The 12,170-nt window shown below is 40.1% G+C and overlaps 1 protein-coding gene across 2 annotated transcripts; it reads left to right on the forward strand.

Annotated features, from left to right (window-relative positions):
• Window positions 1-356: 356 nt before the first annotated feature.
• wbp1lb (WW domain binding protein 1-like b) lies at window positions 357-12,024 on the forward strand. 2 transcript variants are annotated; one of them, XM_014010196.1, is made up of 5 exons: window positions 357-678; window positions 3,325-3,556; window positions 4,749-4,851; window positions 5,803-5,964; window positions 8,529-12,024. In XM_014010196.1, exons 2-5 carry the CDS (start codon window positions 3,530-3,532, stop codon window positions 9,305-9,307), a joined length of 1,071 nt encoding a protein of 356 aa, XP_013865650.1. In that variant the 5' UTR covers window positions 357-678; window positions 3,325-3,529; the 3' UTR covers window positions 9,308-12,024. The 2 variants fall into 2 exon arrangements, with proteins under 2 accessions (XP_013865650.1, XP_013865648.1); XM_014010194.1 differs by lacking the exon at window positions 3,325-3,556 and having other exon boundaries at window positions 358-678.
• The last annotated feature ends 146 nt before the right edge of the window (window positions 12,025-12,170 follow it).

Raw genomic sequence — 12,170 nt, forward strand, 5'->3', positions numbered from 1 at the left:
GTTTTACTGGATCTGTTGGCAATAAAATGTGCAAAATAACAAAAATCTTAATTTCATTATCTTAACTTTGTATTTATTTGTTATTGGAACAAAAAAGGATTATTGCRTTTGGCAAGTTTGCCTATGTTAGATATTAATTTAAGCTTGTTTTATAATATCTGTGGCTCTTCAATGGCAGCGCCCGGTAAGCAGAGAACGTCGACCAGACGCACCGATCGGTGATTGGTCAATTCCTTTCAAGCTGGACGGAGCTGTCCAATCACAGCTCGGTCCGCAAATTAGCAGCTGTGGCCGGCGGAACTGAACGCCCATCACGTTGCGCACATGGGGTTTGGTTTCGGTGACCACGCCACACCCAGGCCCAGCTGACCGGAGCGGAGCGCCTGGGCTGGCTCGTGGGGAACGACTTGTGTAACGGCGGCCTCGGAGGCAGCGGCACCGAACCGAACCAGTCAGATGTGTCCCGGACCCGAAGGAGGCGGCGCATAAAGCAGCGGCCTGCCAGCCGGAACCGAGCCGATAAGTAGTTGGGAGACTGCGGCGTGTGACCGAAGGAGCGTACATGTTTTTCCGCGGTCAGTTGTCGGAGGAATGAGAGGCGTATGTCTGGGGCTGAAAATGGGACTGTTTTTGCACGCTATTGGCTCTGTCACCCCCACGGAGTCCGCAGCGGAGAAGGTAAGCTGCRGAAAAACATGAAGGTTTTGACCCACAGCTGTGTTATCGCCTTACATAATTAGTTTAGATATTCTGTAGCCATCTKATTTCTTAGGTTATCTTACAACACCCTCTTAATAAAGGCAATGGCATCACGTATTCGCTGTTAGTGATGTTTAATAAAAAGCTGTTAGCATGTTGGCTAATCTGTTAGCATCTGTAGCTAACATAGTTAGCTCAACAGAAGCAAACACTCGTGGCCTTCCTGTGTTTATGGTTGACATCTTTAGTAAGAAACGAGTTTTATAAACAATAAAGGAAGGGCATCTTGGTGTTAACACAAACGCATTGTTTGAATGTCAATTATTTATTGAAACAACAACTTTGTGATTGTGTTTTGCTAGCTAATTAAGTTGTTAAAGTTGATTTTGTTTCAACATAAAGTTAGCCTATTATCAGTCTCTCTACATTGACATCCTTATTTGTTTAATTCATTGGAGTGAGTGAGTAATTACCAGATTATTTTATCCTTAATTAGTTTGCATGGAAAGTTGTAATAAGTTACATCTTTAAATTTGAGGTAAAATGTAATTCTGAATTAAAAATTGGCATGTGGTGTAAAAGTGCTTTAAGACAAATGCAATGATTTCCAAATKGTTATCATACAATAAAGTGAAACATAAGTAAATGTATAAACTCTGGGATTTTTTATTTCTRGACAAGTTGTTTGCAAAGAGCCATTTTTGCGCATTTGCCACAAAATAAAAACTAATCCAGAAAAGAAGCWAATACACTTAAAGTTTGAAATAAACAGAATACAAGTTACCCATTGTTGTATAAATACTACACATTAAATATAGCTTATAACATTATTAAACTTAAGAACTAACACATCGTTACTATGTTGGTACAGTATTTTACTTGATGGAACAAAGGAAAGGACCCACAAGGCACTCGACCATTTACTCCCCACTTCAGGCCTGGTTCCAGGGGTGTGCCTCCGCTTTCCTTTTCCAATCAAGGTTTCCTGATGCATTAGTTGTTCAAACATTCACCCATATCCAACTGGAAATGGGTGGAATGCCCCCTCTGGGAGAGTCTTTGCCTCTGGAGGAGAAGCTCAAGTATCTGGGCATCTTGAGTTATGGTAGGATGAAGCTGGAGGTGGATCGGCTGATCTTTGGTATTTTGATAATGAGGGCATTACTTCAGTCAGTCATGGTGAAGAAAGAGTTTAGTTGAAAGGCAAAGCTCTTGATGTACTGGTCAGTCTACAATCCAACCCTCACCTGTAGTCATGAAGTGTGGGTCACGACTGAAAGAAGACCTGGATACAAACAGCTAAAATGAGCTTGTTCTGTAGGATGGCCAGGCTCAGATTTAGAGATCAGGTGAGGAGTTCCATCATCTAGGGGGAGCTCGGAGTATAAATGCTGCTTCTCCATGTCAAGTAAGTTGAGGTGGTTCAAGCATCTGATTAAGGACACCTCAGTTTTGAGGTTTTCTWGGCATGTCCAAYRGGGACAAGGCCTGGAGCAGACCCAGAACTCACCAAAGCAATTATATATCCTCTCTGGTTTAGAAAGCTGGGGATCCCCCAGGAGGAGCCGGACAGTGTCAATAGGGAAGGGGAGTTTTGGATTTCTCTCCAGGACCTGTTGCTCCACAACCTGACTACAAATAAGCAGTAAAAGACAGAGGTGGAGAATTTGAGTGGGGGATGGGGTGAGGCAAACAACTGAATAATTTTCTAAAATGTCTCCTGGAATGTAATTTCTCAGCATTAATGAGTGCTACAAATGCACGATTGTCATTTGTTCTGAATGACCTTGACAAATAGTCAAACAAAACAGTTGGCCTGACTGACTGGCTAAAAGTCCTGCAGAACTCTTTAGTGAGTCAGATGAGATGTAACCAAAACCTGCAGCCACTTGCATCAAGGTGAAGTATCTGATTGCCATCAAGAACCTTTTTAAAACCCTAATCATCTCAGCAGCTTTTCATAAGAGTTAATCGTTTTCTAATACACAGCTAATTTGAGAGATGGTAACCCAATCTGCTTTAATCCTTAAATTTGTCGTGAGAGAAGCTGATCGTTTCATTCCCTTGTGCTTGGATGAGAGTCARGGGAATCTAGTCTGTGCACATTATTTTCTCAGTCCTGTTCCGTCAAGATAGATGTCTAACTTTTTATCATCCCTTAAAGGCAAAGAAGATTTATTTTATTTAAATGCATGAGTCCTTTTTCCGTACGAYTCTTATTTAAATGTTGTTCTGTTCAGCTCAGGCTTAATAGCCACACAAATGTAATGTTATCTGTGTTGTACCGCAGAACGAGCRGAGTCTGGAATGCAGACACCACATATTAGACAATATCTAGGGAGTCAGAGCTGCTGAAGTTATTGCAACATTTAGGAACAGAACATCATGTGATTTTTAAACCTCTTCATGCGCAGGGTTTTTTTTTTTTTCATGGAATGCCATGTTGATAAAACGGAAAGAGCTAATAATCCACTGTGGTTTTAAAGTTCTGGCTACAATTTATTGTTAGCACTTTGGTTTGTGCTGATCTTGTGAAATGAATCATTCCTGCGTCTGACTTTTTTTGGCTGTTCTGTCCTTGCTTTACTCTCAACGCTCTCCTCTCAACACCTTGTTATCATGCAGCGGCGGAGCTAGGACCTTACACTTTGCCACTGCTTGGAAATTTCTGTAAAGCAATACTTGTTTGGGCTGGAGCGGAGCGTGTGTGCCAGAGACGAGAGGAGAGAGGGGCAGAGGGAGTGAAAGTATGTTGGAGATGTTTTTAACTTTTTCACAGTGGGATGATGTCTCATGAGGTAGAGTGGACGTGTCTGGATCCTGGATCACCATGCTTCTCAGTCGAGGACTTGAAATGGTAATCTATAGAGAGAAAKATTTGATATAAAGCATTTGACAAAGTCTAAACAATCTTTTAAGGTGAGACCGTTCGCTTGTCTCATGTGGTTTGTGACCGTGGCACTAGGTTCTCTTTTAAACACTATTTGATTATTATCAAACTTTCTTTTTTAAGTCAACCTTTCCACAGGTTAGATGAATATCAGCTACCATACTTCATGTGTTTGGTTAACTTTTGGCCAAGCTGCTAGTTTGCGTTATTCATAGTGAAATGACTTTAAAATGAAATGATTTCTTGCAGAAGTGACTTCAAAGCTTTTTTTATTCCTTTAGTTTTTTTTGTTTGAATTTATGCAACTGTTCTTGCGTGAATTTGCCTGTCTTGGCTGAGTTAAAACAGGTGCTCATTACTTCATATAGACTTTTAGTTTGTATGTGCAAGGTTTGCAGCCTGTCACATAGACACTGGCCATGCTCTGCTACCATAGTTCTTAAAATCCATTCAGGAATGTGTAACAAGTCATGAAAGAACGTGTAGCTGTAAACAATAAAGGTCATTAATTTTAACAGCTTCTGTGGGTTTTGGCTCAACAGGAACTGTTATTAGTGTTTTTATTAACTTACAGAAAAGACGTTCACTGTCAAGGATCAGGACTTCAGCAGGCTACAGTTCTGTTTCATGTTGTTTATCCATTCTTTGTTTTTTGTTCCTGTCCTTGAAAGTGATATATCTTGAGTGCCTTGAAGGAATTTCTGGGTATTTGGTTCAGGGGTTCAGTCGGACTCAAGGATCCACAGATTAGCTTCCTTTGGTCCAGGTCAGTGTGACCCTGCATCCATCCCATTGTTCTGAATGTGCTATTTCAGGAATGTCTGGAAGGACTTTAGACAGGATCCATTAATTAGTTTTATAGCTCTAAATATGACATYTGAAAAGCAAAAGGTTAAACCAGCATAAAATGTGAACACTTAGAATAAAAGAAAGCTGATAGATGACTCAAACAACTGATAAAACCTTTTTGTCTGGCAGAGCGGTGTGCTTCATGTGCTTAAAAATGTTACCAGCTCYGAGGATATGTTTTCATATTTGATCCTGCTCACTGTAACAGTTTACCTCTGGATGAAGTCATTTTCAAACYATTTGAAAAGTAACAAAAATAATTTACTTTTAAAATGACAAGGTTTCTTTTATGTTTTCATTTACCCTGCAGAGCTTACGCCGCTGTGAAGGCGTCAACAACCAGAGCTACTTCTGCGAGTACGGCCACTGCTGTGGAGAGTCCCAGTGCTGCAGTTATTATTATGAACTCTGGTGTAAGTTTCCAGCTTTTGTGTTTTATCCTCTATAGTTCTTTCCATTGTCTCACCTTCCCTTTCTGTATAAGCAAACATTCAAATACTTACTATATACTATACAATACTAACCCTAAMCCATCATTTAATCAAAAGTAATCCCTCAAACTCGTTTAGTGTAATTTGAAAAGATTAGGTTACAGGTAAGCTCAGATTTATTTAATAATTTTGTTCTGAGCTCTAAAGAACTTGTAGTCAAACGCTTGTACTCTGGCCAATTCAATACACRTGGATACACTACCAGTGACATGATTCATTAAAGAAACACGAGCGACAAAAACAAATGTGGTGCACTTCAATCCTCAATCACAATACACTTCATCAACCCCTGATCACAATGTGACGAAGCTCCTAATCCCTGATACAATTCAGCCTTTAACTGTGATGCTCTTTATCGCATTACAGCCTCTTTTACAAGACAATTCCTCAAAATTGCCACACACAGCAGGAATAAATCCCCATCGGGTCATTCATAAAACCACAGAAGAATCCAGCCATGTCCCACTCACATGTACACGTTCAGAAACGAACCAAAAGAGGCGTGGAGCAGATCTTAGCTGGGCTGAGATCTGTGTGACAGGTGTCTGCCTTGTATCAAACAAAACAAACTGAGAAGACTTATATTGATCCTGTGGTTTAATACTTTTTAAACTAACTACAAAGTTGCTGTTTCRTGTCATCTTTAATATTCCCTCAGTAATAAATCTGTTTGTTGATTGATCCTGCAGTCGCTCACTGATGCCATCAGCTCATTATCATTTTCTGAGTGCGGAGCCGCTGGTTGCTTTGTCTCACTTCTAGATTTGATGGTTTATGTTTAGAAAAAATGAGTTAAAGCAGCGAGGTTGACTTTTTCGAGTTAGATTGTGAGTGTAACTTTGGTGTTTTTTTTTTTGTTTTTTTTTTCTGTAGGGTTCTGGCTCGTGTGGGCTCTCATCTTTATTTTGTGCTGCTGCTGCATTTGTCACCACCGCCGCACCAAACACCGGCTGCAGCAGCAACAACGGCAACACGAGATCAACCTCATAGCTTACCGTGAAGCACACAACTTTCCATCTGTGCCCTTTTACTTCAGTAAGACCTTCCATGCATATAAACACTTTAAATGTGGGACCTATACAGCATATCACCATAATAGGTTTTTTTGTTAATGCGTAAAGTATATTAAAAGTAAGAGTAACTACTAAAGCCAGTTCTTATAGGACATTTACAGTGGGGAAAATAAGTATTTAGTCAGTCACCAATTGTGCAAGATCTCCCACTTAAAAAGATGAGAGAGGCCTGTAATTGACATCATAGGTAGACCTCAACTATGAGAGACAAAATGTGAAAAAAAATTTGAGAAAATCATTTTGTCTGACTTTTAAAGAATTTTTTTGTAAATAATGGTGGAAAATAAGTATTTGGTCACCTACAAACAAGCAAGATTTCTGGCTGTCACAGACCTGTAACTTCTTTTTTAAGAGGCTCCTCTTTCCCCCACTCATTACCTGTATTAATGGCACCTGTTTGAAGTCATTAACAGTATAAAAGACACCTGCCCACAACCTCAAACAGTCACACTCCAAACTCCACTATGGTGAAGACGAAAGAGCTGTCGGAGGACACCAGAAACCGAATTGTAGACCTGCACCAGGCTGGGAAGACTGAATCTGCAATAGGCAAGCAGCTTGGTGTGAAGAAATCTACTGTGGGAGCGATAATCAGAAAATGGAAGACATACAAGACCACTACTAATCTCCCTTGATCTGGAGCTCCACGCAAGATCTCAGCCCGTGGGGTCAAAATGATCACAAGARCGGTGAGGAAAAATCCCAGAACCACAAGGGGGGATCTAGTGAATGACCTGCAGAAAGCTGGGGCCAATGTTACAAAGGCTACCATCAGCAACACACTACGATGCCAGGGACTCAGATCTTGCAGTGCCAGACGTGTCCCCCTGCTTAAGCCAGTCCATATCCAGGCACGTCTGAAGTTTGCTAGAGAGCATTTGGATGTTCCAGAAGAGTATTGGGAGAATGTCATATGGTCAGATGAAACCAAAGTAGAACTATTTGGTAAAAACACAACTCGTCGTGTTTGGAGGAAAGTGAATGCGGAGTTGCATCCAAAGAACACCATACCAACTGTGAAGCATGGGGGTGGCAACATCATGCTTTGGGGCTGTCTCTCTGCAAAGGGACCAGGACGACTGGTCCGTGTACATGAAAGAATGAATGGGGCCATTTATTGTGAGATTTTGGGTGCAAACCTCCTTCCATCAGCAAGGGCAATGAAGATGAAACGTGGCTGGGTCTTTCAGCATGACAATGATCCCAAGCACACTGCCAGGGCAACAAAGGAGTGGCTTCGAAAGAAACATTTCAAAGTCCTGGAGTGGCCTAGCCAGTCTCCCGATCTCAACCCCATCGAAAACMTTTGGAGGGAGTTGAAAGTCCATGTTGCCCGCCGACAGCCCCAAAACATCACTTCTCTAGAGGAGATCTGCATGGAGGAATGGGCCAACATACCAGCAACAGTGTGTGCCAACCTTGTGAAGACTTACAGAAAACGTTTGACCTCTGTCATTGCCAACAAAGGATATACAACAAAGTATTGAGATGAACTTTTGTTATTGACCAAATACTTATTTTCCACCATTATTTGCAAAAAAAATTCTTTAAAAGTCAGACAAAATGATTTTCTCAATTTTTTTTTCACATTTTGTCTCTCATAGTTGAGGTCTACCTATGATGTCAATTACAGGCCTCTCTCATCTTTTTAAGTGGGAGAACTTGCACAATTGGTGACTGACTAAATACTTATTTTCCCCACTGTATCTGTGTTTCCTCTCATTCAACTAATTTAACCAGTTTTTCTCAGCAGCAAACAAGTTCAGCAGCAAACATAAGTTTCTGGTTCTAAGTGTGAAGGACTCAGTTAGTAAATCTGCAGATTTTTGATGAAAATTTAACTTAGTGGAAAAATGTGTCCTTTTGCTTGGTGGCTTGTACATTTAAACTGCTGCTCTGTGTTGTTGGTTTTTATCTGAGCAAACTTTTGTCATCTTTAATTATTGTTGTGTTTAATCATGTTTAGGTAAAAGAGTCCAGAAGAATCAAGTCAATGAAATAATTTGCAAAAATGAAACACAAGCAAACATTTTTCAACGATTGTAAATACAGATTTTGGATTCTTTTTTTTTTCTATAAATGAAAAGTTCCCAGTGATGTCGTGTTTTCATGACACAACGTCAGACTGTTCAAAGACTTTTATAAATATCTGGAAAGAAAAAAGATTGCTGTAGCTATTCTCCCCTGAGCATAGATTCAGATTTATTTTTTTATTTTTTTGTCCTGAATCCGTGGTGTGTGGCTCTAATGTAATCCAGGGTTTCATACAATGTCAGGACCTTCCTTGTTTGCATGCCCCAGTTTTCAGGAAATAGTCAGCATTGCTGTCTTGGTAAATTGCCAATGATGCAAAAGTGTCTCACAGAGTTCCAGAGCAGCCTGCAGCACAGAAATGGCAAATAAATTAACTTTTCTTTTCTGTTTCTTGACACAGTCACAGTGAAGTTCTTTTTGTAAGAAATATTTTGAAAAAAAAATTTTTATACCGTTTCCCTCTAATCTTGTTTTCCATCTGTTTCTCTTCAGGGTTTCTGCCAAACTACCTCCTCCCTGACTATGAAGAGGTGGTCAACCGGCCCCCGACTCCTCCCCCTCCCTACACTGCCTTAAACTCAAACCCATCTTCAGTGGCTTCTGTTCCCGTGGCTCCCGAGCAGCAGGAAGGACATCGTCTGGTCATCCAGTCCTCTTCTGTCCCTCCGGTCCCTGAGGGGCTGTGCTGCAGACCCAGCACAGAGGAGCCACAGCCCCCTACTTTTGACAATAAACCCACCCAGACAGCACAAGACTCAGGCAGGATCCTGCTGCCGGACGGACTTAGTGTGGAGGAGCTCACCAGTCAGGACATAAAAAGTGGAAGTGTGGACCACTCCTGTAAGGACCCTTTGCTGAAGGTTTTTAGCTCTTTGGAGAGTTGTAATGAAGATAAAGAGCGCCTCCCCAATGGAAGGAGGCGGCGTTTCACAGGGGATTCTGGGATTGAGGTATGTGTGTGCGGCACACAGGGAAGCAACAGTTGTAGTGGAGCTGGAGGGACAGACCAGGACATCAAGGAACTAGAGAGCCTGCTGGGGCGCAACGTGGACGATGACGATCAGGAGGAAGAGGAGGCAGGTGACTTCTGTGACAGTTGTGGTCATCAGGCCTCCTTTAGTGTGGAGGAGGAGGGAAGGGCTGAGCGTGAGCCAACTGGAACTCCGCAGGCTCCTCAGAGCAGCGGCTCGCTCAACCCGCCCGTTTGCCTTATCCTCCACACCATCAGTGAGCAGGACGGAGCAGCCCACATCACCGAGCCGCAGGGCTGAGACACCGATAACCCACCTCGTTCACAGACAGAAGAGAACATGGCTGCTTCTGTAGCCCACAGCGTTTTAAATGCTTTCAGAGTGTTTTATAAATGTGCACATTAGATCATCCAGATGTGGGAGCTGCAAGTGGGATCATAGCAAAAATATCGAAACGTCTCCAATCCAAAGGTTGAGAAAGCCCACTCCTCCCTACACTGGACCAGTGGCCTTAACCTGTGTTTTAGGTTCTTTATGGGCACTACAAGCTCCGTATGGCAAGCTAAACCCCTCGTGCTTCACACACTCGCAGTTCTTCGGTTGTTTCTTTCAAACAAAACAATCCATTGACCCGGTCAGGATGATCAGGAGTGAAGCTGATGAGCGCAGCTCTGCTCAGCAGGTGAAATCTGTTCTCTGCTTGCAGTGAACTACAAAGTAGAAAAAAAAACCCGCTCAGCAGGAACGTTTTGGACGTGTGCAGTGTGGAGTTACCAGTGTTTGTTCCTACAAGTTTCAACTGTCTGAAGGGCGTCAGAACCAGACCTGGGATGTCCTGTTAGAATCATGTTTTTTCAGCAATCACAAACCGTTCTGCCTTCTGTTTTTTGTTGCTCTGTCAGCCCTGTACGCAAAATAAAATCAGACCACACTTCCTAATTTGCACACAAGCATTTTTCTCTTTAAAAAAAAAAAAGAAGAGAAAATCAGACGCAAACAGAAATCTAGTTTTTTCCCATGGTTTTGTTCTAAATTGCAGTATGTGATTAAGCTTTTGTTTGTTGTTACATCTGAGTTGTTTGTAGAGAATGCAGTGGATTCACTTGGTATTTACTCATTTTTAATCTGAATTTGCTGAATGGTTGTTGAATGTAYCTACCAAAAAGAAAATGCAGATTTTTGATAAACAATGATTAGCTTTAGTCAAGCTAAGATGTTAAACTGGTACCAAACTCAAGAATGTTAAGCTTCTGAGAGATTGTAACTGAAATGTGACATCAGACCTTGAAGGTTTGTGTTCGTCACTTCAACCCATCGTCACCAGCTCCAATATAGAATATATTTATAGTACGGGTGTAACGAGAGATCATGAGATTAAATGGGGGGGAAAAAACTTTTTCATGACTTGATCTGGTAAATTTAGCACTGATGTTCCAACCACTTTAAATCAGTTGCAGTTGAAACAGGTTTGTTGTGAGAGCTGCTGCAGCTACGTGCTGAGATGAAGAGTCTCCACGGCATATTTATTTAAAACAAAATAGACTTGATGCTGATTTCACCTGGTGTTTTGTCGATTTTAAAGATGAATAAATTAGGTTTAAACCTCGTTATTTTGTTTAAGTTAGGAGTAAAACTAGTTGAACACAATTCAAAGTGAAGATGACAAAATCTCACACACCTCTGCTTTAAGCAATGTGTTTATCTCTGTGTTGATCAGTAGTAACAACATATCTTTGATTAGAATCCAAAATACACAGATGTTTTACTTTATTTTTCTGAGTTTCATCGACTCCGACTCTCTGATGGTCGTCAGAGGACATCGCAGCTACAAAGTCTGAATTTATTTTACTCAAAATAGCGAAGTGACTTTTCTTTGAGAGTTTTTAATTCCTATTTTTTTTTCTTCTGACTGACATAGAATATATTATGAGGAAAGTTTGTATTTCTGAGTGGGTATTTTTAAAAACATGGCTAATTTTATTTTATTGACTCCTTATTCACAGTGATTTCTGATTTCAGCCATTTTAGCAAATGTGCAAATGAGTATTGATTATACAGGATTTCCCACAAAAAATGTTAATAAAAGTCAAATTAACAAGCAATTTGTCTGTTTTTGTAATTTAAATATTATGCATTTAAATGCTCAAAATTGCCTTGAACTTGGAAAAAAATTAAGCCCCCTAATTTAAAAAAAGGTACCCTAAGAGGGTAAAGGACTGAGTTGTTTTAAACTTTGATCTACTTTTTCCTGCATTGCGTCACTGAGGCGTCAAGTTTTTGGCAACTTGATTTTCTAAAACTACTCTCAGTGCATCTGCAAAAAAATTAAATAAAATGCACAATAATGCAAACACTTGCAAAAGCACAAATGTTTAAACAAGTTATCTTTAAATTTCTTTTGTTACACCCTAAAATCATCAAACAAGATTTCCCCTGGGTTTTTCAGCAGAGGTTAAAGTGCAATGTGAACTTTTTGTATTCACTTAGATTTAATGCATCATACTCTGAACACTAAAGTGCTTTACATCTTAGTCTTTTTATGAACTAAACATACATATTGTACATTTATGGTACATGTAGTTGGAAGAGTTATTTTCATATCAGCTGATCCATTTAAATTCATTAATCTATTAAAAAATTTAAAAACTACTTTGTATTTGAAAATTGTCTACCATATTTATGTTAACTGAATAATTGCTTTAATATTTAAAAAAAAATCATTAGCCTTAATACAAACAGATCTATACTTCTTTATGGATATATTACTGAAGTTTTTTTTTTCTGTTGAGCAAAGATTTACCTGCTTTTGAGACTTAATCTGAGGTTGTGTGAAGGGTACGTTTGACTAACAGTACAGATGTGTTAGGAGATCAGGGCAATCTTGCCAAAGACACTTTGCTTTCCTGTTGAGTCTGTCTGTGTTTTGCACATTATTCTCTGAATGTTCAGATCATAAGCCATTTATTTCAGTAACTGAGGTGAATGTATGTTCAATAAATAAACTTAATTGAAGCACATTTCTGTCTCTGACTTAATGGTTGTCATAAGTGAGTATGCTGTTCTCTGAAACATCACTAAAACTGAGAAGATTATCTATCTATCTATCTATCTATCTATCTATCTATCTATCTATCTATCTATCTATCTATCTATCTATCTATCT

The sequence above is a fragment of the Austrofundulus limnaeus genome, unplaced genomic scaffold (assembly GCF_001266775.1).
Source record: "Austrofundulus limnaeus strain Quisiro unplaced genomic scaffold, Austrofundulus_limnaeus-1.0 Scaffold66, whole genome shotgun sequence".
Lineage (NCBI taxonomy): Eukaryota > Metazoa > Chordata > Actinopteri > Cyprinodontiformes > Rivulidae > Austrofundulus > Austrofundulus limnaeus.